Below are 27,683 nucleotides of genomic sequence, written 5' to 3' on the forward strand. Positions count from 1 at the left end.
CTGAAGATTTCATAGCAATAGCAAACAAATGCTTGGATCTTATTTGAAACCATTGGCTCTCCTACTCTAGCTCAATAGCTTAGCACATTTAGAAAGGTTCAGAGCTGGGTACCAGTGGCTCCAGCCTGTAATCCTAAACACTCAGGAGGCTGAGGGCTGAAGATGAATGTTCAAAACCAGTCTGTGCAGGAAAGTCTGTGAGACATCTCCAATAAACCACCCCAAACCTGGAAGTAGAGGTATTCAAGTGGTAGAGTGCTAGCCTTGAGAGAAAAAGCTCAGGGACAGTGCCCAGACTCTGAATGCAAGCTGCAGGGCAACTACAGAAAACAAAAGATGGGGAGAAAGAAAGACAGAAAGACAGACAGAAAGAAAGAAAGAAAGAAGGAAAGAAAGAAAGACAGACAGAAAGATAGAAAGAAAGACAGAAAGAAAGACAGAAAGAAAGAAAGAGAGAAACAAAGAAAGAAAGAAAAAGAGAAAGAAAAAAAGAAAGAAAGAGAGAAACAAAGGGAGGGAGGGAGGGAGGGAGGGAAGGAAGGAAGGAAGAAAGGAAGGTAGGAAGGAAGGAAGGAAGAGAGTGAAGGAGGGAGGGAAGGGAGAAAGGAAGGAAGGAAGAAAAGGTTCATGTAGAAATTATTAGAGATGGAATTTTGTAGAACTGGAAAGCAATTTTCCTGGCTCTCATTTTTGCATGTTATTTTATGTTCTGAAGCTGTGCAGAATGACTGAACTAGAACTAAGGTTTTAACGTTTTTATCATAACAGAGTGAACATTACATCTTTCATTTCAATCTAGTACATACTATGAGTGTATATGTATGTGTGCCTTGATGTATATAAATGAGAGAAGAAAAATCTCACATGACAGTTATAATTTTCTACATTTTTTATTTCTTATGAAATCTTTTGAACTCACTGTCCAACCAGAAGGCTTTAAAATGAGTAAAACCTAGAGAAAAGACTTCTCGTCACCTGGGTGTTAGCAGGCTATTCATGGCTCTTGAACTCTTGGAAAAGCTTTATTTTGTTTTGTATTTTTGGACACTTAATTGCATTGTACAAAATATGCAGGTGACATCCTTCTAAGCTCCATTCCTACCCCTGGGGTTGATCTTGTTGCTATTGTTTGTCTTTGTTTCCTTGGAGACTTCCTGTCTGTATGTACGGCAGGCTGGCCTGCCTCCAACTTGTGATCTTCCTACCCCAGTCTTTCAAGGGCTGTGATGACAGGGAGACACCACCATATCCAGCTCATGAGGCTATTTTTTACTCATGCTCTTTGTAGTATCTTCCTAATAGTGTAGTCCTTTTGTCCATAAAAGTTATTCTAGATTTTGAATATTCCAGTAGTGGTGGGGATGTGGGGAAAGAGGAACCCTACTGCACTGCTGGTGGGAATGTACACTAGTACAATCACTCTGGAAAGCAGTCTGGAGGTTCCTCAGAAAACTAAACATAGACCCTCCCTATGACCCAGCCGTACTCCCTATGACCCAGCCGTACCACTCCTAGGCTTCTACCCTGAATATCATAAATCAGGATATGATCAGGACACCTGCACACCCATGTTCATTGCTGTACTATTCACAGTAGTCAAGATACAGAAATCACCCAGATACCCCAAAATAGATGAGTGGATCCAAAAATGTGGTATCTATACAAAATGGAATTTTATATAGCCATTAGAAAGAATAAAATGATGCCATTTGCAGCAAGATGGATGGAACTAGAACAAATCATGCTAAAGAGCCAAGAGCAGAGGGAAATGGCACATGCTCTCCCGGATAGGCAGAAGTTAGATCTAAAATGTAATGGGACATGACAATATGCACAAAGTTCTAGATACTCACATATAGTGAGACCAGAAGAGGATGATCTTAGGAGCAAATCACAAAGACATAATGCCCAGACACTTCTTCATATGTATATAAAATAAGGTACATACTGAAACAAACTCCAAAGATATGGAAACAAAGTTTTTTCTTTAAAAATAACAAAAAAAACCAATATTCTAAGAGGAGAGACACTGTTATTTCAGACAAATTAGGAAGATTCTGTTTTTCTTTTGCTTATATATCAGCTCACTTAGGGGAAAGAATATGTGTAATAAATGAAAAACGAAGCACAAAAATTTGTTCTACTAGAAGACTGCTTAACCCTGAAAAAAAGCAAAACACCATCTGAAATACGTCACGGCAAAATTTAAGACTTTTGTCAATTCACCATTTTATTTCCAATTAGAGATTTTGAATTATGTCTGCATCTGAAACGTTTGTATCCTGCCTAGTAGCCCACACAAAGGTCAGAGATTTCTAAATCGTAATTGTATCCTGTATTTCCTTATGATTGATTTAACTGTACACATTTAGTTGGGATGGTCACCAGGCAGATTTTTCTTTTAATCTGTACATGGAGACTTGGTAATGGGGGACAGCCTCTCAGAAGTCCCTGCTGCACGGGGCAAGCATGTAATATTTCATGTGTCTTCTCTTCTGTTGCAGTCCTTTGTGAAGGATTACATGATTTCGATCACCAGACTTCTACTAGGACTGGACACTATTCCTGGATCAGGATTCCTTTGCTCTGTAAGTTCATCTCAGCATTTGTTTCTTTTCTAATGAGTGTCCGAAGATTTACGCCTGACACTCTTCCATTGCAAGAGAGATTACAGAGACAACATTTTTTATTCATAGCCATCCTAGCCAACAGCCATCCAGTACAAAATTCATAAGAAATATATATTTAGCTGGTGATTTGAGACTCAAAAGTTCCTACCGGGACCAATGCTTCTGCAGTAAAACCATGATCGTGGCGTTAACTTCTCGTTTCGTTTCTTTTGAGGTTCTTTGTTTCTCTGAGATGGGGGTGTCACTGTTGCTCAGGTTTACTTTGAACTCCTGGGCTGAAGGTTAGGGAGATCCTCCAAGTGCCCGGGTCACTGTGCCAGCTCAGTGACACCGCTTTAGAGAAGACAATATTGTGTCAAAACACATGGAATACAAGGGTGCTAACAGTCTGGATTCATAAGTAGTGGCCCCCTCAATCAGGGTGATCGGTACCGGCCACCATACCTAGCTCACTCCTCCTGTCTTCCAACATGAACATTAGTGGAACATCAAGATCTCTGTTTTCTTTCTTGTATTGAAGTCTGTGCACTTTTTATTTGTCGCACCAGAGAACTTTGCCAGCAGCAGCCCCAGGTTATTGTAACATGGTCTTCATGCCTGCCAGCTGCCATTCTCCTGGGGTAGACTCATATGGGTGAGGGGAAATGTGGTACTGCCCCAAGGGAGGAATTGCCATCTCTCCCATGGGGTCAAACTTCCAGGAGATGTCGACGTTGACTAAAACAGCAGACAGATTTAATGCACAGACAAACATTGATGAAGGATTATTTTGAAATTTCAACCTGTTAAATGTACCCTGAAGGAGTGAAAATCCATCAGCAGGCTGCTACTGCATAACCACTGGTTGTGTGGTGAATGATTCGTGTGTGTTGCAGATGAAAATCACGGAGGAGGACCTGTGGATCAGGACCTACGCCCGGCTCTACCAGAAGCTGTGCTCCTCCACTGGCGATGTCCCCATCGGCATCTACAGGACCGAGTCTCAGAAACTTACTGCGTCTGAGGTTTGGAATTATCCGAGTGTTCTTGGTCTGATATTTCCTCTGGTGAATATAGTTATTCATAAACTAGGAAGCTAATTCCTGAAAGATGCCACAGAAGATGACAAAGAACATAATCCACACTGGTATCATGAGTTCTCAGCAGATAAAATCTTCCCAGCTCCTCTAGGAGAATGTCTTGGAATTTCACAAAACCTTGTTGGCTAAGTGACCATGCTAGTGTTTATAGCTATTAGCATCTGAATGACTCTTGTATGACCAGCACTGGCCATTTCTAGAATATTGCCAAGATCCAATTAAATCTAAGTAACTTTGAAGTCTGACACCTGAGAAAAGTTCTCAAAGTAACCTCCATTCTAGTAATTATTCTAATAAATATTCTCCAAGGACATAGCTTGGCATTTGGAAGGAAGGAAAGCAAAGGAAAAGTAAGTCAATGCTGAAAGTTATGCTGTTCAGCCTCTGCATTGAAGACCACCCCTCTAAACCTGAGAGAAGGGTTATAGGATCATGTCTGTAATCCTGCCTACTCAGGAGGCTGAGATCTGATGATTACAGTTCAAATCCAGCCCAGGCAGGAAAAAGTCCATGAGACTCATCAGAAAACCAGAAGTGGCACATTGGTAGAGTGCTAGCCTTGAGAGAAAAAGCTCAGACAGCTCCCAGGCTCTGAGTTCAATCCCCACAACCAACAATAACCATAGGAACAACAACAACAACAACAACAACAACAAAACCCTGCATGAGTAGTGTAGTAGGACTTTCTAGGGGAGAATTTCATATTTTTAATAGCAAAGTGGAGTTTATGAATATGATAGAGCTTATTGGTGATAATGAAATCTCTGAAAACAGATTTGTATTTTGATTTGGTCCCATCCTATGGTTTAAAGTAATTCTTATTTCCTTCAAACAAACCACCACCTTTTAAACTGAGTCATTTTAGGAAATAAAGATTTTAGGTAAATGTGCTATTTTACCTATATCTATAACATCATTTAACTTAAATAGTTTAGTTTGGAAATCCTTATTTTTCCCAGGTACCCCAAAGTGATTATAAATAACAAAAACACTTAAGCTAGTTCTTCCCTTTTTTGTTCTAAGTCAAAATAACCTCAATTGTCAAGCTCATCTCAATTGTATATAATTTCAGTAACCTATGTTTCAAACTAATTTATGATAAAAAAATCAAATCCATGTGTCAAAAGAAGAGCCTTATAGAGAACATAAGGTTTATAGGGTAGGCTTTACTTTAATTCTTGAAATCTATAGCTAGAAATTAACATTGGTGGTACTTTGACCAGCAAAAATTGTTCTTTTAGTGGTTTTGTAGTATATTCTGGGATGTAAAAAGGAGCTTTTTAAAAAATCATCTATCGTATGCATTCAAATTTTTCTTCAAATTGTTTTCTTTCTTTCTTTCTCTTTCTTTCTTTCTTTCTTCTTTCTTTCTTTTTTTCTTTCTTTCTTTCGGTCAGTCGTGGGGCTTGAACTCTGGGTCTGGGCACTGTCCCTCAGCTCTTCAGCTCAAGGCAAGTGCTCTACCACTTGAGCCACAGCGCCATTTCCAGTTTTCTGATGGTTTATTGGAGATAAGAGTCTCATGGACTTTCCTGCCCTGGCTAGCTTTGAACTGCGATCCTCAGATCTCAGCCTCCTGAGTAGCTAGGATTACAGGCATGAGCCACCGGTGCCTGGCTCAAATTGTGTTTTCATTTTGGGATTGCAAACAGCAATCCCAAAAAGCAATCAGGAGTGTCTCATTATAGAAAAGTTCCAGATAACTTAATAAGAACAGTGGTTTGGCTCATTTGACTAAAAAGTTAAGGATATCTCATTCATTGTAGGTTCAACAAAGACAAGCACTTTTACACCTAAGCAATTTAGCTTCTGTCATAAGATACCATAGGCTTAATGGTTTAGAAAAATAATACAGAAATTTTGGGGACTAGGAATTTCACAATGAAGGCACCCTTAGTTCTGTGTCCGGTGAGGCCTGCTGTCTGATTCCTTCCCATGTGCTGTCCTATGGGAGAAGGAACGAGGAAGCTTTGTCTCTGGACATTTCTCAACCTACTCTGTGTGTGTGTGTGTGTGTGTGTGTGTGTGTGTGTGTAAGAGAGAGGGGGGGGGGGAGGGAGGGAGAGAGAGATCCCAGTCTACAGTCTATACTCTGTGCAAACATTTCTTGTTTGCCTAGGGTTACTACAAAGAGGATTTCCATACAGAATTCTGTCACTGTATTTACCTAGTATGCAGACTGCGGATTAGTAAATGCTGTTTTAGGTCAGTCTCTAGCTATCTCAGCCACCTTTGTGTGAAAAGACTTTGCAGTGTGCTGTGTGAATTCTAGAGCACAGGGGAAGAGTTTCTCAGTATCCGCAGTAGCTCCTCTAGCAGCTCCTTTACTACCGATCGGTCATTTCTGCCCCTAATAAGAAATGATCTCAATGAAGTGCTCCTAAATTTCCTAGCTCACTACTTAAATAAAGCTTGTCTTTAGAAGATTAAAGGAAGCTGAGTTAAAGATTTTTTGTTTCTCTATATTAATCACTTGACCCACATTTTACCTAAATTGTATGACTATTGCAGAAAATAACTGGAGAAACAAATAAAGATAGAAAGTTGGGCCATTAGCTATTTTCCAAAGAACATTTCTATTCATGTATACTGTGCTGTGTCCTTTGGGATTCACATGTCTTGGAGTATGGTCCAACCAAAACTATTGTGAGATGATGGACCATTCTACAGTTATAAGAATATATGAAAATATTCTTAATTCTTCAATTTTTCCAGAGTGAAAAAAACAATAAAGTTGGGTGTAATGGCTCATTTTTGTAATCTTAGCACTTAGGGAGGCTAAGAAATGAGAATTTTACATTGGAAGACAGCCTGAGAAAGAGTAAACCTGGGAGATTCAGGGACAGAGATAGAGACAGAAACAGACAGAAAGACAATCAGAGAAACAGAGATAGAGAGAATCAGAAAGTGACCTCATGAATGGAGAAATGCTAAAGCCGGTGTAGAACAGGCAAAATTGGTTAGGTGCTACTATTTTAAAACAAACCTAAATGTTCTAATTTATGAACTCTTTGATGTATGAACTCTGCATTTGTAACTAGTAAAACAGCAAACACACGTCGACATCCACTGCTTACACCAGACTTCGCACTAAATTTTAGGCTGTCTTAGATGAGCTTTGGTTGGATGTGGACACTAAGCTGTGTGCAGACTGGTCTCTGATGCTTCGCACTTTAAAGTTCAGGGCCAGGGATGATGTTACATCTGTTTTTTGCCCTCTCTTCAGTTTCTGGGCATGTTCTGGATAGAGGAACAGGAAATAGATGGCAAGTTATGTCACTGCTCTAGCTGGAAGGAAATTAGTGCATAGTTTAACGTACATTTTTGCAAAGATACTGATGAGGAATCATTGGGGGAATCAAATCAATCAAATTCACAAAAGAACTGGAATGCCATTTAATTCGCGGTAGACTAAAATATCCACGCAATGTAAGAAGGGAGATGAGCATGTAGCATGAAGGTCACCTCAACCCTGGCATACATGCTCCTGCTCCAGAAACTTCTACTACTACCATCGGAATGTTTCCACTCAAAGCAATTTTACACACTAAAAATGACAGCCCATTAAACTACTTGCTTCTGCTTTACCTCCCTTTGTTCAAAAGCCCGTGATAAACACTAAACTGGTGATGGATGGTCAGTGTTGTCTTTGCCTTGGTGCTTGTTGGTTCACGTCTGTATCATTCGGTCAGTGTGTAACCTGTATCTTACGTGTTTCTTTTTTTCCCCTCTTGTATCAGTCTCGAGAAATAGCATCACAAGTAAGTACTTTCTGTTTGTCTCCTGCTCTTCTCATGGTGGATTATAATAATTCATAACTATTAAATAAAAAAGAATTCGATATTTCAAATTGAAAAGAAAATAAATAATGCTGAAATACTTTATTTTCTAGGTATAGATATAGATTTACCCATGTAGAATAAGGTTTATCTCTAGACATATGATAAATTGTCTTTGTGTTTGTGTATTAACCCCCAATTTGGACTCTCTTTCAGAATTCTAATACTTCAAATACACTAGTCTTTTAGCAAGCATTGAGAAACGAATGAACATCATGTATCTGAAATTCTAAAATTTCAGCTATTTTTTCTTAAATTCCTCACTTATTTGGACAGAATTATATTGTATAATCTACAATTATCTGCTTCCTCCAGTTTTGTGACACATAATCTCAGTGTAAGGCACAAACTGATGGCTTCAGAAAATGTTACAATTGAGTAATTAAAAACGATGCTAATGGCTGTCCTGGTATTTGCTATCAAGAAGTCCAGACTCTAAGGTGTAATGATATTTTAATATTCTGTTCCATCAAAGTTAGTAAGCAAAGATATTCCAAGATGGGATTATAGTTTTTGAAATGGATTGGAAGCTAGTGGTCTTTGGTTTATCATGAGCTTCAGATCAAACAAACCCTTCTGCTCTCCTGGAGGATGGGTTGCATTTGCCACATGCTCTGATGAGACATAAATGCTGGCAGGCGGCAGATCATGAATTTCAGAAGCTGATGTACCTGACTGGTGCCCAAAAATATTCATTAAAGATGCCCTTGTAGGGGCTGGGAAGATGGCTCAGTGGTAGAGTGCTTGCCCTGCATGCATGAGGACCTCGGTTCATTTCCTCAGCACCACATAAGCAGAAAAAGCTGAAATTGGCACTGTGGCTCAAGTGGTAGAGTGCTAGGCTTGAGCTGAAGAGCTGAGGGACGGCGCCCAGCCCAGAGTTCAGGCTCCATGACCGAAAAAAAAGATGCCCTTGTAGTAAGATATAAATTGACTCTCAGCAAATTTCACAAATACAGTACCTTGCTACTAACACTGCTATCATCGAAACCCTAGCTTTAAGACCCTGAAGTTTTGGGAGTTGATCCACTTCCGGAGATGACTGAGTTAGTTTGGAAATTATGAAGGAGCATCACAGCTCCACTCATCTCCTACTTATTATCGAGCAAATTCTGAGAATCCACATGGGATGTTTTTGCCTGGGGGAAAAATGATCGACCTCCATTAATTTGTGTTTCCTCTTGTGTCCATTTCGCTGTTGGTGCTGTTACTGTTATTGTTACTGCTGGCTCATCTGTCTTGTTTGCTTGTGTTTTCAAGTCTCTCATTTGGGGAATTTTCAAACCAGTATTTTCAGGGTTTTGGGCATTCCTAATAACAATGGCCACTTTATCAGTTGTTTTTTTTTTTACATATTCACAGCTAAAGTAGGGTTTATATGAACACTATGACTTTTAAAGTTGTGCTTTTGAAAAGCAAACTTAAGGAGGCTGTGCTCATAAACATAAACTAACTATAGATTTCAGATGAAGCTGAAAGTTATCTAAGAGACCACAGAAGAAAGACTTTATTCTTAAATGTATCTGGAAATGAGTTCAAGAGAGGAAAATAATTTTAATTATTCCACCAACTTATTAGCCTTTAAAGGCTATTATGTGATCTGGAACTTCTTTTCTTTTCTTTTTCTTTTATGGTGGATGGAGATGTTACCCTGGGTCTTGAACTCAGGGCCTTGGGCCTGCCCCTGAGCTTTTTTGCTAACACTCTACCACTTGAGATTCAGAGCCACTTCTAGTTTTCTGGTGGTTAATTGGAAATAAGAGTCTCAAGTACTTTCCTGCCCAGGCTGACTTTTAATCATAATCTTCAGATCTCAGCCTCCTGAGTAGGTAGAAATACAAATGTTAGACACGGGATCTTGAACTTCTTTTTTCACTATCAAATTTTCATGAAGTTTTGGGGTTTTCTTCATGAAAATTGGTATTTCATGAAGATCTCAATTGATACAATCAAGGTTATAAAAGATGTCAAATGTAGTTAGAGAATGAGGGTAGTTATTTGAATGCAAATGCAGTGATGTTTACACTATGCAATCCCCTATTATTTATTGACCTCTTAAATTCTCAAAATACATTGCAAATACAATGTAACTACTTATTTTCTGTCTTGGCTGAAGCCACTGGCTGGCTGAGCATATTGAACGGAGCGTTTCAAGACTGGTAGGAAACCTTTTTCTACCTCTATGAGATTCACTGTGATCTCTCAATTATTCTTACAATTGAATCTCTTCTGGAAAGTGTTAGGTAGGAAACCACATATAAAGCATACACATACCACAGTGAGCCATTTTCTTTAAGGACAATCTTGTTTGTCTTCAATCATAAGTCAGGTTGCACTATTTTAAAGTCTTGCAAAGCTTATAAAGCTTTTTTTTTAAAAAAATGGGAATCATAAACCCAGATTACAAAGAGTCACTTTCAAACTACTCGAATTGCTTTATTTCAAAATGCTACTATTTTTAGGTGGGTTCTGGGGCTTGAATTTAGGGCCTGGGCACTGTCCTTGACCTTTTTGTGCTCAATGCTATTGCTCCCTCACTTTGGGCCACAGCAACATTTTTAGCTTTTTGTTTTTTGTAGTTAATTGGATATAAGAATCTCATAGACTTTCCTGCCTGGGCTGGTTTTGAACCATGACCCTCAGATCTCAGCCTCCTGAGTAGCTAGGATGACAGGCCCTGAGTCCCAGCTCCCCATGAAATTTTTTGTTGTACAGAGCTAGGAAAAATTCAAAGCATCACTCCAGTTTGTATAGCTTATTATGCAAATATCCAGTTGTACTTTCTGTTACATGATGTTGAAAGATTAGAAGAAAGGCACACACATTCCAAACATGTACAAGCAATCAGTTTTTACTTGGATTTCTTAGTACCAATCTCCAAATTCTTCTCATTCCTTTATCCTTTAGCCAAATTGAAATTTCCAAAGAGATGTTTATTTATTTTTATTGAATTATTAAAAAATTACTGGTAATTCTTCACGATTTATATGTAAATCAGGATATTCCTTCCTTTGGGAATTTCAAACACTGATAAATACTACATTAAATATTGAATAACTCATGTGCACTTAAATTTCAGTTCATATGTATAATTTGCATAATTATTGATACACAGGACAGGGAGAAACATTTATATAGTCAAATCATCTTTTCTCTCATATTGAAAGAGAAGCAAATCATCGCTCTTTCTCGAACCTAGGTTATAGGTCCGTGACTTAAATTATTACTTACTATTTGCTCACCTGAAAGAGATCAAACTCTTATTTGTAGGGAGACATGTCTAGAAAAAATGACCAGAAAAAATTACTTCAAATATATCAAAGCTTATGATTTAACTTGGCAAACTGGTGTTTAAACAAGATTGAACCAATATATTTTCATTTCTGCTACAAAGAACACATAAGTTACTGAACAAAGATGGATATTCTCTATTGACGATAGATATTACTCAAGAATGTGCCTTTTACTTCTACAGGATTTTCAGTGTATTGCCAAATGAGTGAGAATAGAATATGTTAAGACTTATCAAAGTATCCCTTACTGCAAAGCCATGCTATTTACAATGTCTTCTACGTTGAATTCTGATAGATAAAATATGGATTCTAAAAATTTTAAGTCAAATGACCTGTCGTCACGAAGTTATGCAGGTTAGAATTTGATGGCTTTCTCTACCATGCTACCATTCTGTAGCAAAACCACTAGTGAACCTTACATTTTTGGTCGACTTCAGTGTGAGATAATTTCCTAGTTTGTTACAGAGGTTTGAATGGAAGGCATGTCCCGAGCCTTCATACTTTGTTTCACACGTAGAGTAATACTTGGTACCTTAAAGGAAGAAAAGTCTCTATTTGCTAGAGTATATAGCTGAATTGTAAGGATAGTCTACTCAAGGAAAATACAGAAACACAGAGGAGATAACAAATGCTATGTGGATTTGTACACAGGCAGTCCCTAGAATAGTAAAAACATCACAGAGCTGGAAAGAATGGTGGTGGTCAGAAGATGTGACTGAGACAGACAGGAGTTTGTTTTTAGTGGGTGAATAGTGTAGAATTCTGGAGAAGGTCCATGGTGATTATTTCATAACTTCACGAATGTAATTTTCAACACTGAACTTTTAACTTCAATGAGATTGTATTGTGGTGCATGTATTTTGCTACAGTAATTTAACTGAGAAGAAAAAATATCCTCAAAGAAATTTTAAAAGAGAAAACAAAGGTGGTATTGGCTTTACTCCATGACCATACTTCAGTTGGTAATTTTATTCTTTTACTTGGAGAGTCAATACTGCATACAGGTTGCAGCTATAACTAAAGATGCCATCCTCAGAAGGGAAATAGCAGAATCAGAACTGCTGCTTTCCAGTATAATAGAATTAGGATGCTGTTCATTTTGATGTGCATGTTTTATAAAGTTGGAGTTTCTGATGTAGTGGGTCTTATATTTCATAAGACTTCCTGGTATGAAAAGCAATAATTATTAAAACTGTACACTTGTACTTATGAAGGGCTGACACTCAAGAGAGAGATTCTTGCTCTAAAAATCTGATTCAGTCATTAAAGACTAAATCAGAACAGGCTTAGGGAATTTGTTATTGGTTTCCCTTCATATGGAGAATGGTTTAGTTTAAGTTTTCTGCTGTAATTCTACACGATGTTTTCCAAATATTACCACTGGCAGTGTTTCACTTGAAATGTTTTCTAAAATAAGTAAATTAACCAGCGAAGTGTTTTTGTGTTGAATGATGAATGAATAAATGAGCAAAAGTGCTTTCTATTTTCTCTTGGGCATAGGAAAGGATTCAAAAATTTGCATTTTATAATTTACTCTAATTTTACCTTTAGAAAGCTGCAATCACTTACAAAGCTTTGTAAGAATGTTAAGCAAGTCATTTAAGTTGAATATGGATTGCTTGTAATGACCTTTTGAAGCGTATTCTGTGGGTGTTATGTGAATGAAGATAGAAAATAGCTAGGCCTGCATTTTCATACTTCAAACTACCGTGTGTCAGCAGTCAATAATAAGAAAAACCTCACACATTTAAGAAACAAACAGGCACTTTTTCATTGAAAAGTGCTGTTGTGAGTTGCTGACATGTTGGTGAATCCACATTCCAGTTCAAGAAAACATCTTCTATCACATCTTTTTTATTTTTCCTTAGTAATAGATACTTAGAACCAATAGTTATGATTTTTCCCTTTCTATGGAAATGCCCGTAAGTGGATAGATAACCAATGCTCAGATTTTGCAAATGACTCTGTTGTCAGCTCCAAGCTGTGATCTTGCCATACCTAATGACCAATATCCATTTCCTTTGAAGTCTCAAATATCTATCAACGTGGAAGAGTGGGAAGACACGAAAGACTGCAAAGACGCCGGGCACCACCGCAGCCTGCACCGCAACTCGACCTCCAGCGACCAGTCGGACCACCCTTTGCTCCGCAGGAAGAGCATGCAATGGGCTCGAAGACTGAGCAGGAAAGGTCCAAAGCACTCTGGTAAAACAGCTGAAAAAATAACCCAGCAGCGACTGAACCTCTACAGGAGGTCAGAAAGACAAGAGCTTGCTGAACTTGTGAAAAATAGAATGAAACACTTGGGTCTTTCTACGGTGGGATATGGTATGCCCTTTAAAACTACTGTATCTGTGGACTTGTCCTTTCTTGCCGTGCATTGCTTATAAAGTTGGCTCTGATTGGTTAGAAAACGATTGCATTTTCGTTTTACAGGTTGGGGCAGGGACAAGTGACACCGATCTATGCCAGAGGAATTTCAGGTGATAATGGCAGAAAGAAAATCCTGAGAACTTTAAACACTTACTGAGTTAAAAAGCCCTGTTTTTAACCTATTATGCAGATCATCTCCACTTTAATTTCCCCATAAATTTCTGGGATAGATTCTTTGTTTCTATTAGACATAAAGAAATCTGTTCAAGTCACTTGTTAGTTGGCTCTCAGGAGTAGAGATTTACATCATGTGATACCAAAGTCTCCCTTACACACATGAGCATGTGTGTATATGTGCACACATGGGCACACATCTAGGCAATGCCAGTATCATGCAGGTTAAGGGTAAAGCAGGACACATTCTATATTTCCCCCATTGCTGGCTCATTATTAAAGTCTCAACTTGAGACAAGGTTCATAAGAAGCAATTTTAATTCCTGAATTAGACCTGAAGTGAAATTTCATGTGAATTTTGAACAAGAAGGAAAAGTATATTTTCAGAATATTTTTATGCCCAGAACTACAACTATATTCTCATAAATTCCTATACCTCTAATGAGATAATTACATTTACTTTGCTCTTGTAAGAATTTGAGTCACGGAGGTTAAAGATTGCTTATTCAAAGACATGGAGTTGAAATGTGGTGGAGTCAGGGTTCTCCATGTAGCTTTCTTTAGTGATTCTGTTTCATTTACATAAATGTTGTACAGACTCATCTGTGCCAGTAATATTAATATAGTTGCACATCACATTTTGTGTTCAGAAGTAAATTAAGGGAACAAAACGATCTTCACTTTGGAAATTCACTGGTAGCTTTTTGCTAATTTGATGTCTTTCAAGATCATTAAATTCTCACAGGATGAAGCTCCTATATTTATGTATTACTTATTATTAAGGCACATTTCTTCTAATGAGAAATTCTAACAAATAATTGTTCATCCAGGTCTCATTTGTTTTGCATGAGCATTCCAGCCCCACACTGGGGCCATGCAAAGAAGGAAGGGCTTAACTTTTAGAGACATAAAAATGTGTGGGATAACTGCATGAGAAACCAGAGGAAAATTTTATGGTTTTTGCTAATGAAACCTGTTCAAAGCACCTGGGTTTATTGTACTGTCTGGCTTGTATTCCTTTTCGTAATTTGTTTATTTTATGCTCACAATGACTCTTACAGAATGGACTCAGGCATTCTGTCCTCTTCTCCCCGTTCCTTCTTTCTCTCTCTCTCTATTCTATCCATCTATCTGTTCATGGCAATAGGAAGCCTCTCAACCAGCCTGGGTTGAAACCGCTAATATAATGGCTAAAAAAATCCACAGGATTTGGAAACTAATGCATCATGGATTTACTTTTCTATTCCTCATTTATAGTAATGGATCCGTGCTACCCTCTTGGTATGGGACATTGCTCTAGGTAGCAGGAATAGGACAGTGGGCCTCCTGACAAGATTATAAAACTCACATTCTCATACCAGCTCCGTAGATTGGGTGAATCCCTTAACTTCTGTGAACCTGTCTTCTTGAATATAAAATGAGATAGTACCATGATCTTTGGTTTGTTGCAAGACAAATGGCATTATGATTAACATAGCACTTGTTCGACATCTGTAATTCTCCAAACACATGGTGTATAATTCATAAGAGTTTTTGCCACCGTGTATTAAGGATGGGCTTTTGAAACAAAGGAAGAGTTTGATGCACCTCCACAACAGCAAAAAAAGAAACAAAACAAAATATGTTGAACCTTGGTAGCCTTGAGTTAATCATGAGTGATAGTATGATTTTTTTTTTTTGCTGAAGTTTGGCTGCTATGAAAGAAAGATTATTGGGCTGGGAAGATGGCTCAGTGGTAGAGTGCTTGCCTCACATGCATGAGGCCCTGTGTGTTTGATTCCTCAGTACCACATACACAGAAAAAAAAGCCCAAAGTAGGCACTGTGGCTCAAAAAAAAAGAATTAAAGATTATTATGACTCACTGGTTATAGGAAGTTAGAAGAAGAGAATCAAAATATGATTCCTGCAACTAGCATGCCTAAAATCTCCACAGCGGAGAGGTTGAGGAAGGAGGGTGGGAGTTTCATTATTATTTCAAAAATAATGAAAACAAAAAGATGACTCATGAGGGCCCCTGGGATGAGCCCCCAGTGTGCCACGGTAATGTTCACGAAGAAGACGAGTGTGTTCAGGTGAGAAGAACGTCATGATTACTCATTATTGTTATCATTATCACTGTCATTCATGGACACACTACCACTGGTTGGTCTACCCAGGTAGAGCCCAGTCCAAGAGGTGCCTGCTTTTCCATTTCCATTGTCCTCACTGAGATCACAGGCAGGCGGTCCACCTTGGAGGTATGGAGTCTCAGCCTTTTTTTTTTTTTTTTTTGCCTGGTCTGCCTGATACCATGATCCTTCCAATTTCAGCTTCCTCGGTGTACATGAGCTCACAGGCCACTACACCCACCTATGGGTAGAGAAGTGTGGTGAAGTTGTCTGTTCTGGCTAGCCTTGAACCACAATCCTCCTGTTTTCACCCTCCCAAGTAGTGAGGAGCATAGATGTGCTATCAGCAGCAGGCTAGCACATTTGATTTGAGCATTAGAAGACCCCTAATGGATCAGTCTTCACAAGAAGCTGGAACCCTTGTGTCTAGGAGTCAAGAAAAGAAAGAAGATGTGGATAAAGGTTCGAGTCTGAAGTCATAAACATAGATTTTTAATTTAAGCTGCAAGAATAGGTGAAATATTCCTCAGGTGCAGGGGAATCTCAAACCTACATATTTCTAGAATGTTAGAGGAACATTATTTTAGATCATGAGCTGAATGTTCTAAACTGTTATCCAAAAGATATAGTATATTATCATAGGTCATCTTACCACAACATTCTGTCCATTGGGGATTTTCTTCGGCTAAAAATTTCTTTTTAAAAAATATTATAAAGGTGATGTACAGGGCTGGGAAGGTGGCTCAGTGCTACCTTGCATGCATGAGGCCTTGGGTTCGATTCCGTAGCACCACATAAGCAGAAAAAGCTGGAAGTGTGCTGTGGCTCAAGTGGTAGAGTGCTAGCCTTGAGCTGAAGAGCTGAGGGACAGCGCCCAGGCCCAGAGTTCAGGCCCCATGGCTGGAACAAAAATAAAAAAGGTGATGTACAGAGGGTTTACAGACACATAAGTTAGGTAAAGAGCACATTTTTTTGGACAATGTTACCCTTTCCCTCACTTTCTTCCAGAATTTCCCTCCCATCCCCACCCATAATTTGTATAGTTCATTTTCAACATAGTGTCCAGTGAGTACCACTGCTGCTAAATTTGTCCACCCTCTGTCCTTTCATTTCTGCTCTCCTCCTTACTCTCTGAAAGACAGATAAGGAGAAAACAAGACAATAAGAAAACAAAAATAACATCTTAATGATTAGGTAGGGAAATGACTTTCCTTTTGAACAGATGCATATAGGAATCGCAACTTTGTTCCTTTCCTAAAAGTATCCTTCCTTGGTCTCCCTGCATGTGAATGCCTAGAGTCCTGTATAATTTATCATTTCCCAGAATATTTTAGATCTATATGTAAAATATATTTCTAAGCAGTTGCACATACCAGTTTTACTCTACCCCTTTATAAGACACACATACTTTTTTTTTTTTGGGTCCGGTTGTGGGGCCTGAACTCTGGGCCTGGGGGCTGTCCCTCAGCTCTTCAGCTCAAGGCTAGCGCTCTACCACTTGAGCCACAGTGCCACTTCCGGCTTTTTTCTTTTTGCTTACGTGGTGCTGAGGAATCGAACCCAGGGCCTCAGGCATGCAAGGCAAGCGCTCTACCACTGAGCCACCTTCCCAGCCCCTAGACACACATACTTTTGTGTTTGGGTTTGTTTGGGTTTGTTTCATTTGTGGGGCTCAGATCTTTATTAAGAAAGAAAAGAAGCTAGATAGTAATAATGAGCACAATAGATGTTGTTTCAAGAAGCTGCACTGTGAAAGAGATGAGAAATTTGGAAATAACTGGATGAGAAATGGAAGGAGACAAGGATTTTTTTCTCTTAAATATCAGAAAGGCCTGAACATGCTTCAGTATTAAGATTGAGCCATCAGTGAAAAAGTAAAAAAATAATGGGAAGAGAACATAGTTGGAGCCATTTAGGAATTTGGAAATAGTAAGCATGTTTTAAATGTGGTGAACTTGTTGATATCTTGGCAGGAAGTTGAGTCTTTCAACTGATCCTAAAGAGTTATCAATCATCTGTGAAGGATGATGGCAAAAATCATTGTATGTGAAAGAAGATTTGTGACCTTGTGTCTTTCTAGGCCAGATTCCATTGAACTCTTCTGATTTAATTAACACAGAAAACTTCAAACATGACTAGATTGCACAAGCTGATTCTGTATTATTGACCCAGGCCACTGCTTCATAACTTGTCAGCTCTTGGGTCATCTTATGTTGTGCGTATTACCAGTTCCATCAGCTCTCATGTTATTAAGAAGAGTTCAGACATCATCTATTTCATCCTATACCTCTATAATTTAAGGACTCAACATAACCACCTGTCGGTTCCAGACTCTGAAATAATTGGTTACTATTATCCAATATGCACTCTGAGTTTACATTTCCAATTAACTCACAGATGACATAGCTACTGCACTAATATACTGATCTATCAGGATCAGTTAAGGTCCAAACATTGAGATGAGTGAAAAGTTTCTTATGTCATTTTAGCTTACAAGTTGGCCAAGTCATTTGTTTATATTTCAATGTATTTGTTACAGAAACTCTTTTCAGTCCTATTTGGTTTTCCATAATCTAATTTTTTCCATGTCAATGTACCTGTCTCTTTCCCTCCTTTGTCATTTCCCCCTGGTGTTTTCATATTTATTATTATAACCTCATGTGTGTTACGCATTAGTTCATCATAGCTACCGTATCCTTACTAGATTGCTTTCTGCTCACCCAGTGGGAGCGTCTTGGGACCGCTGAGAAGATGTTGTTGTCATGACAATGATCATCTAGAATGGACAGCCTTGTTCTCTACAGGACTAAGGTCTCCCATCTCATAGAACTCACTTCTCTAAGTGTCTCTAGTTTCTTTAGTAGGGAAAAAGAGGTCAAGACCATTATCACAATGTAAAGGTACTCATTTTTACTGGGTTTGTCATTGTTTCAATGTTTTTTCAACAGGCTGAGCTAAAATTAAGCAGACAAATATAGAAGGGTGGATGAGAGACAGGTGAATAGAGAGATGATAGATAATAGAGATAGATGATAGATGGATGGATGCATAGGAAGGAGGGTATGGAGGGTGGTAGGTAGGTAGGTAGACAGACAGACAGATAGACCAACCTATAGATGGACAGGCAGACAGCTAGATAGCTAGATAGAAGATGGACACAGCACTGAGTGCCAGTGGCTCACGCCTGTAATCCTGTCTACTCAGGAGGCTGAGATCTGAGGGTTGCAGTTCAAGCCAGTCCAGGCTGGCTTGAGCTGAAAAGTGCAGGGACAGTGCCCAAGCTCAGAGTTCAAGCCCCACGACTGACAAAAAAAAGAAAATGGACATAGCTATGAGCTCATACAATTATTATAGTTCAAATCTAGGCCTACAGCTTCTTATTTCACTTTATGTTTTATCAATACTTTTGTCAGGGCTGAGAATGCAGCTTAGTGGTAGAGTGCTTGCCTAGAATGCAGGAAACCCTGGGTTCAATTCCTTAGTACCACATACACAGAAAAGGCCAGAAGTGGTGCTGTGGCTTAAGTGTAGAGTGCTATACTAGAGCAAAAGCTCATAGACAGTGCCCAGGCCCTGAGTTCAAGTCCCAGGACTGGTTAAATAAAAAAGCAAAAAAAAAAAATCAGTATGCTCTATAGTGCTGGACTTAGCCCCCATTGACAACAGAAAGCTTAGTATGGTAATATATACCCACAATATACAGAAGTATCAGACTAATTTCGTGCTAGTATCAGCAATACAGTTGCTAACAGGTTTATTTTTGTACATGCTTTAAGGCATGTTTCCCTAGGGACCCTGTTGGTCTAATGCATTGTGCTTGTTTATCCCATCAACAGAATATAAAATCAGGCCCAGTTTTACTCTCAGTATTTGAGGATTGCTTTTTCTAAAATTGAATTTCTTTGTATAGTTCTAAAATTATTCCCACAATCAAATTAAGTTCAATAGAAGATGAACAGAAGGAAGTTTGACATCAACTCTTTTAAACACCAGACAGAATCCTCCTCCTTACTATTAAGGCTATAGTAGATGGTTCCACTTTCTGAATATACTTTAAAACATAACTGTATTAGCGTATGTTCTTTTAATGAACAGTACTTCTTTTAATTAGAAGTGCACCCTGGCATATAGAATATAGTATATAGAAATAATCCTTGCATTTCAGGTGAGACTCCAGTGGTATAGACCTGCTTTACAAGAGTTAAGCCCAGAGTTCAAATCCCAGTGCCACACAAAGTCTACTGACATAGTTTCTTGTGTTTTTATGGTAGAATATGTTATAATATACATCCTTCTGTATTTTTCCAAGGTATATTTGTGACAGATTTCTAAAAGTGAAAATTACTGAGAGTTAAAGATTATATATGGATATATATATATATATATATATATATATATAGTTTTTTCCAAGTGTTCTTTCTTGATAGGTTTATTACATTTCTTCTATCAAAATATGAATCTAGTTCTTTAAAACCTTGTCAGTAGAATGTTTTGTCTAATTCCAAACAGTTTATTAATCTAGTAGGTAAAAAGATTCCCTTGTTAGCTCATAGTACCTATATACACTAAGGATCTTTACTCATAGAACCATTTTATATGAGCTCCTTGCTTCTCCAGCTAGCTTTTATGTACTTATTCTCCTAGAATTTGTTTATTGGTAAGCTCTATTGACATTTTTTCTATGTGTATATTAGGTTGAGATATTTCTTTCTATGCTTAGTTTTCTTCTTTTACTAAGGGTTTTATAATGGTTATTGGTTTTCAGAACCTATGACTATGTCATGGCAAAATATCACCAACTGGCCTAAATTACTGGAGATTATTTCCTCAGAAGTAGAAGGTGGAAGTGTGGGAGTCCACGTTCTCATCTTCCCTGGTCTCTCATCTCTCGCCTTGCAGATGAGATGGGCGGACAGACGTCTCTGCACACAGCCATGTCTCTCTGTACATGCAAGCTGGTGTCATAGAAGGAAATAGTGCTTTAGATGAGGGTCCAACTCTCACTATGCATTAATTTTTCCCTTGGCTTTATGTCTAAACACAGCCAATTTGGTGCTCAAGTCTTCATTATAGGAATTTGAGAGTTTGGGGTGAGTAAGAACATAATTTGGCCCCTAAAAGAAATAATATTCAATCACTACATACAAAATATATGGAGCATCTAAGTTTATTGCTTGCCAAATTGCGTTCTCTTTTTCTAAACTCTTCTAAAATATTCAAGTCTTTAAATATTTTAACATGAACGTCAACAGTAAAATTTAAAACCAATTGAAAATTTGACTTTTGTAGACTAGACATTTTTTGTCAAATTTTAAAAGAATTTTAGAAATATTCTCTATTCTCTCCAAGATGGTCTATCTGCATGAAGTAATGGAGAATATTTGCTATTGGGAATTTGTGAGTCAATAGTTACCTATTGTAATTAACAAAGCACAAAATTAATACATAAGGACTAGTCCTTGAGCTTTACTTGACATAATTTCTTGAAAGTTTATACAAAAGTGCAGACCTGTTCTTATAGAAATCTTTTGCCAAGAATAGTTTTATTAAGACAATTAGCTCAATATTGAAACAGTCATTTTAGTGTCAGTGTCAACATAGTACTTTCACCTTGCTACAGTAAGAAGGCCCTTAGTAGGGCATAGTGAATATATTCACAGGAGATTTCCTTAGCCCACATTTTTGTTGGGTAGGAAATAGAATCTTGATTCTGTGTGCCATGAAGCTAAACTGACCTCCCCCCAAACCAAAAACCAAATACCAATCAAAACACCACCTCCCAAGAGAAAATAAAGAGTAAAACAAAAACAAAGTAAAAACTTACCTTGATTAGTAAGTATGGTATTTTATTTTTGGTGCAGATATATTTAATGAATTTGTGTCTTTGCCTCATGATCACTGATCATTACTATGATAAGTTCTTAATAATATAAACTAACCGATCACCTTGTCCCTTATGGAATTTAGAAATAGTGCAAATATAACTACAGAGAGTGAGGAATGAGCCAAAAAAAGTACTTTTAAAAATGATTGTTGAATGTGACTTTGATAAGTATCTATAATAGACTTAAAAAAAAATCTCCCTTGTGAATTCTTAAGTATCAAGTCCCCATGACAGAGAGAGCGAGAGAGCTGTAAGACCACCAGCAAAGCATGGCAGAGAGAAAGCAGGTTAAATGAACTCTGGCTGGGAAGACATGAGAGAGAGGAAAAAATGGGTTTTGAAATCGGCAACTTCTTTTGACCTAAATCAAGAGCACCAGTCCCTCTGTGCCTGGGGTACTCAGTGAGAGTCGCGGAAAGAAACGGGGCCTGATTAGTTCTTGTTATGATCTCCTTTATATCTTGTTTTAAATGGAATCCTTAACTCCAGTCCATTTACCAAAATATGTGCTCTAGTTCCTAGAGCCCAGGGAACAGTTAAAATGACCAAAATAGGATAATTAAACAAACAAAATTACATAATAATTTTATCCACCACTGGCTTCATAGCTATCTTAGATAATGTTCTGAATTTTTTAAAATTATCTCTAAGTAGTTGTACAAAGCGTTCCCATTCACCAAAGCAGTTTATGAACACACTACACCTCCATCAATGTTCTTACCCACTCCTTCTTTCCAATTCACCAAAGCAGTTTATGAACCCTGCCCCTCCATCAATGTGGCCCCTTTCAATGTTCTTACTCACTCCTTCCTTAATAATTTTCTCTATGAATATTTCTGGGTTTGACCATCATCAGCCACAATTATATTCTAAGACTGGGCGAGGCCTGTAAAAATGAAGTAAACACTTTTTAATGGAAACTTTTTTAGTTTGGTAGATTCTAACTGTGTTTCCTCCAAACAGAATTAGATACTTCCTTTTTAATCATCTCGTTGGACAAAGAGCAGGTACCTGTCCGTTATTTCCAGTGACAAGTAATTTGAAAAAATAGCAAACTTATGTACACAGCGACAGACCAAGTGCTCCTTGGTTTGAAGATGAGGAAATTCACAGTCATCCTCTGTAACTTCCTGTCAGTGATGTAACGCCCCTTCCATGGATTTGTCTTCCAGATGAAATGAATGACCATCAGAGCACTCTCTCCTACATCCTGATCAACCCATCCCCAGATACCAGACTCGAGCTCAATGATGTTGTGTAAGTTGACTTCATGGTTCACTTTTGGAAAGTAATATTTTTTAACCAAACAACTGATTTAACACCAAGTTTTAACCTTTACTATAGTAGACCTCGATTTTTCTCCTGAATAAATATTTTAAACCTTTTTTCAAATAGAAAAGCAATGCATTTAACGTATGTACTACTTCCTATAAAAAGGCAAGGTTGTTGAAAGAAGTATAAAATAAGAAATGATAGCATGAATGCCGTATCTTCTAAGTGAACGTATATTTCAGAAAGAAAGAAAAGAAGAGGAATAATAAGAGTACAGGCCCAAGGAAAACCTAAAATATCCCACACTACTAATTTTAATTACCTTAAACTTGCTTATGGTCAAAGAGGTCAAAATAACTAGAAAAAAGGCTCCAAAGGTAACATGATCCACTAAAAATATGTGTCGCATGTGGAAAATCAGTACTTTTGTCTACTATATGACTTTCACTCTGCTTATGCTGAAGCTCCTTGATCTCTGTAACCTGTTGGTGGAACCAGGGTTTGTTCATCTCACAGCTGTTGTAAAGAAAGGTGTGAAGACAGATGTTCCTTTGACACACCAAATTTTATTTCCTTTGGCTACATAACCAGCAAGCTTCTGTAGTCTATAATACAGGTGCTGCAATGGTTATGTAGCCTACATATGGATATTTCTAGAAAAGCTCAGGTCTCATTTTGGGAACAATGTCCATAGTGTTCTTTATTTTGGATGTGCTAAATTATGTGTGAGGCATCAGTAAGGAGCAGTCTCCTTTTCTTACATCTTCATCGGCATTTGACATTTTTGGTCTTTTTGAGTTTAGTTATTCTAACAGAGGTGAGGTGATTCTCATTGCAGTTTGATTTGCTTTTCTCTGATGAGTAATGGTGTTGAACTGTGTGTGTGTGTGTGTGTGTGTGTGTGTGTGTGTGTGTAAGCACGTGTGTGTGCACAGGATTGAAGACGGAGCCTTAGGTTCTTGCTTAGCTTTTTCACTCAAGGCTGGAGCTCTACCAATTGAGCCACACACACCCCCACTTCTTTTTTTTTGATGGTTTATTGGAGATAAGAGTTTTGCAGAACTGTCTTCCCCCCACTGGCTTTGAACCATGATCCTTGGATCTCAGCTTCCTGAGTAGCTAAGATCGTAAATGTGAGCCACTAAAGTCCAGTGATGTTTTCCTGCCTGCCCCCCCACATTCTTATCACAAATTCATAGATTTTCTTTTGAAGGATTTTTTTTCAGCCTAATCTTTCCAGGAGTGAAAAACTCTACCAGTTAATTAACTGGTGTTTTTACTTGTCATACGTAGAGAAACAGTTTAAGTCACCTAAAAGCAAAGTGGCCAATCTCACCCGACATTATGCGTAAATGTTGTCTTCACCTCATATGACGATAAATTTGGCTTTATTTTCTTTCATTAGATACTTAATCCGGCCAGATCCTCTGTCCTACCTTCCAAACAGCGAAGCCAGTCGGAAAAACAGTGTGTGCAATGCCATGGGACATGACTCTCGAGAGGAAACGCAACTTTGATAACAGGAAAATAAGAGACTTTTTTTTCTTAGAAGAACCTAGTTTGAACTATCAAAGTATTGCTGGCATTGAAAACAAACAAACTGAAATGTATTCAGTTCTCTCATATTTGAACAAGCAACATTTCTTCAAAGGATGAACCATTTTGAAACAGGTTTATTGCTACTTCCCTTATTAAAAGAATCCTAGGTGATGAGCCTCAAAACCGAAATGAAACCACAAACGTTAGAATGTGATATTTAACTGAGAACCATATGAATTTTACAAAGCCAGTTGGAAGTACTGGCTAAGGTTTTATGAAAGTAAACGGAAAAAAATCTGCATTTGGTATATACATTGCAATGGGCATCAAAAATTGTTGTTCCTCTTAAAAATCTAACGTTGTCAGATTATATTCTTTAACTGTGGCATTTTATAAAACTCATAAAAAAAACTTATAAAAGCTCATCCTGACTGTCTTCTCTACATAGTGATTAACTAATACACCTTGAGGCTAACTTTTGTGGAAGAATCATAGATTGCTTTAGAATACAGGTTTTTAGTCAGCCTTTATTTTGTCTGTCTTTTCATACAACATCAGGTTCATTTCCCAATTTGAGATTTTATAGCATGCTTAGCTACACAGAAGAAGCTAAAACATTATCAGGAAGAGAGCTTAAGTACCTTGAGCTCTTTAGTAACTTGACATGTACACATTTTATGCCAAGAAAAGTGTATTAAAAAGGAAATATGTATTGTTCTCTTTAAAAATGCCTATCATAGAGAAAATAAAACACATGCTTGTTAATTTTTAACTCAAGAATTAAAACATTAGCTGGATTTCTGAAATATGCAGAATTGGTTTTCATTAGATTATTCTGGAGCTTATTTAATATTTTCCATGTCTCCCTGGAGTGAATTTAATTAGAAGTTATTTAAGATGAAAAGAACATTAATACTTTTAATGCACTACCATGACACTTTAAGCCCTTATATAATAACACTCAAATATATTCTGTGAGAAATCCTGATTTACTTTCCAACTATCTATATTTTAGCATTGTGAAGCAAAAACATTAAAATGAGTAATCCTTGTCCTTTGAATGGATCATTCAGAATTTAATAATTATACATTTAAATAGGAATTGTCCCTTGAGGACACTCATATCGTGATAATAATCTGTGTTGTTTCCTTTCCCCTACTTTATGTAGACCAAAAAGCACAAGCTAAACACAGGAAGGTGACCTAATGGTAGAAGTGTGTTCATGTGTTCCCAGAGGACAGGCATGGGTCAATTGTGAAAATATTTCTTTATTCTTCAACTTGCTATAAACTTTCAACTCAACAAAAGAAGGACCCATAGTAAAAGAAAAGATCACTTTATCTTTTTTTAAACAAAGCAGGTGATTTGCAAGCATAATAGAACAGAAAAACCTTATTGTATCTGAATAATCACACAAAAAATGTAAAACATAAAAAGGCAAAAATCAATGTTTCTAAACATTGTTTAATTTGGCTTGAAGAATATGTGCCATCTCTTCTTTCTTTATGAGTCTTTTACATTACCCATGTTTTAGGATGACAAGAAAGCCAAGACTTTCCCCTAAAACAGATAACGGCTCTCTGTAATCTCTAGAGCAGTACGATTACACGTTATTGAAAATCGGAAGCATGCCTTAAAATGCAATGATTGTATGCATTTATGTGTGTATGTGTTACAAACATAGAATATGTTTGACCGAAGCACCTACCAGAGATTGTTAAATTTGAAAACGACTCTAATCTTGTAACAGAGGAAAGAATGGATTTGCTGACCTTGCATCATAGCTGCAATACCAATAGTCAAGTATGATATTTCTTTGGGTTGACATTTTTTACTCCATTGCAATTATTTTTAGGAAAACAAAAATCCAAGATTTTACAAATCTTCTATTTCCCAGTGAGATCTGAAGTTTAGTATTTTTGCATTATGACAGTTGTTACGACTGAGATTTTAAGCTAGGGTATGATTATATTTCCTATAAAACTAAAATTTTTCTTTCATAAATTTTAAAATAATTATTTTTGATTATGAGTATTGCTCCAAATTTAATATTTGGAAGACTTCATATCAGCTTGCTGTAATATTGATAGTTTATTAGTCTTTCTGGTTATTTAAAAAAATAAAATATGCTTATAAAAGACTTTTAACAAACTGTTGCCTTTTTAAAATAATTACATTTGCACATGAAAATAAAACAAAGTCAGTAATTGTCCTTGCAATCCTATGGGAACTGGCCCTGTTTATTGTCTATGTATAATTTTGCTACAAGTTACATTGAATTGCTTTAAATTAATAATAAAATTATTTCTGATGATGAAAATTCTTAGGGTTTATTTTTGGGCGGGAGGGCATGTGTCAAAGCTTTGTTTAAACAAAGTATGTCTTAAAAATATAAAATTACCTTGTCGCTTCTACACTTGTAACCCAAAATAAACAGAAAGTTACTCTTTGGAAAACAGCAAAGCAAAACACAACCCCGCTGTTGAAGTGATGTATTAGATGCTTGATCGTTACTGTACACTGACGGGAAAGGAGAGAGATAGCAAAGAAGAGACAGTGAACGATGGGAGAGAAGAGGAGATAGGAGACTAAAAAGCAGATGCCCAAGGGAAATAGACTTTACAAAGCTGAGAACAATATCCCAGCATGATGATGTAAAGTCGATGGAAGTATTGGTTCCCATGAAGATTGATTAAAATGCGAAAATAGATTTTTGGTTGCAAGCAAATGGAGTTGGCATGTTTCTCTTTGTTCTTCCTGTGATGGTACCCTAGATACTATTCAGAAAACACAGAAGACGCTGTATCAGGGGAAGGAGACAGGGACTCCCAGGAGCAGCCTGGCGCTGCATTTCCCTGGGATTTCTTTGTGCTCCTTGTTTATCCTGAGAGGCATCCTGGGAAACACTGATGGCCGGAGGTGCAAATGTCCTTAGAAAAGCCTGCTCTCTCTCCCCCAAAGTCAGGCTCCTCGGGCATGCGCAGCTCCTACTCTCTCACGCTCCTGGGCTTTTCCCAGTGTGGGTGGCTTCTGCTAGAATCCAGAGTGGAGACACAGATGTCCTCAGCATCCCGCGGAATGGGTGCCCAGGGAAGGGCGCAGGAACAGCTTTCCCTGCGCCAGCCCCTCCCGCGACTGAGACTGATTTCTAGCAAGTTCTGCCTGTGCAACAACACGGCGACCTCTTTGCAGGTGCGCAAGCCACCACCACCCTCCTGTCTCTGATGGACTGTAGGTTTCCCCTGGGGTCTCCGCCTGGGAAGGGAAGACCACACAGGGATGTGGGCGGGTACCAGAGAGCACAGAGTGAGGACTGGATTGGATTGGATGTAATGTGGGTCAATCAAAGATACAAACAGATGGTTCTTAATTAGGGATCTTCTGACTGAACTCCACTGCCATTCCGTTGTGTCAGAGAACTGAGTTTTATTAATGAACTCTGGAATGTTTCCGTAGAAATAAAGCAACGACCTGTTTGGGGGGGGGGGGG

The 27,683-nt window shown here is 37.9% G+C and overlaps 1 protein-coding gene across 1 annotated transcript in view; it reads left to right on the plus strand.

Moving 5' to 3' along the window:
* The window catches only part of Kcnt2 (potassium sodium-activated channel subfamily T member 2), a 263,490-nt gene extending 239,209 nt beyond the window's left edge, over nucleotides 1-24,281 (plus strand). Inside the window, exons 26-30 of the mRNA XM_042701224.1 lie at nucleotides 2,505-2,588; nucleotides 3,506-3,634; nucleotides 12,869-13,169; nucleotides 22,554-22,638; nucleotides 24,059-24,281. Coding sequence (XP_042557158.1) covers nucleotides 2,505-2,588; nucleotides 3,506-3,634; nucleotides 12,869-13,169; nucleotides 22,554-22,638; nucleotides 24,059-24,170 — 711 coding nt within the window. The 3' untranslated portion in view covers nucleotides 24,171-24,281. The remainder of the gene's footprint in view (nucleotides 1-2,504; nucleotides 2,589-3,505; nucleotides 3,635-12,868; nucleotides 13,170-22,553; nucleotides 22,639-24,058) is intronic.
* The last annotated feature ends 3,402 nt before the right edge of the window (nucleotides 24,282-27,683 follow it).

The sequence above is a fragment of the Dipodomys spectabilis genome, unplaced genomic scaffold (assembly GCF_019054845.1).
Source record: "Dipodomys spectabilis isolate Male_0828 unplaced genomic scaffold, ASM1905484v1 ptg000288l, whole genome shotgun sequence".
Classification (NCBI taxonomy): domain Eukaryota; kingdom Metazoa; phylum Chordata; class Mammalia; order Rodentia; family Heteromyidae; genus Dipodomys; species Dipodomys spectabilis.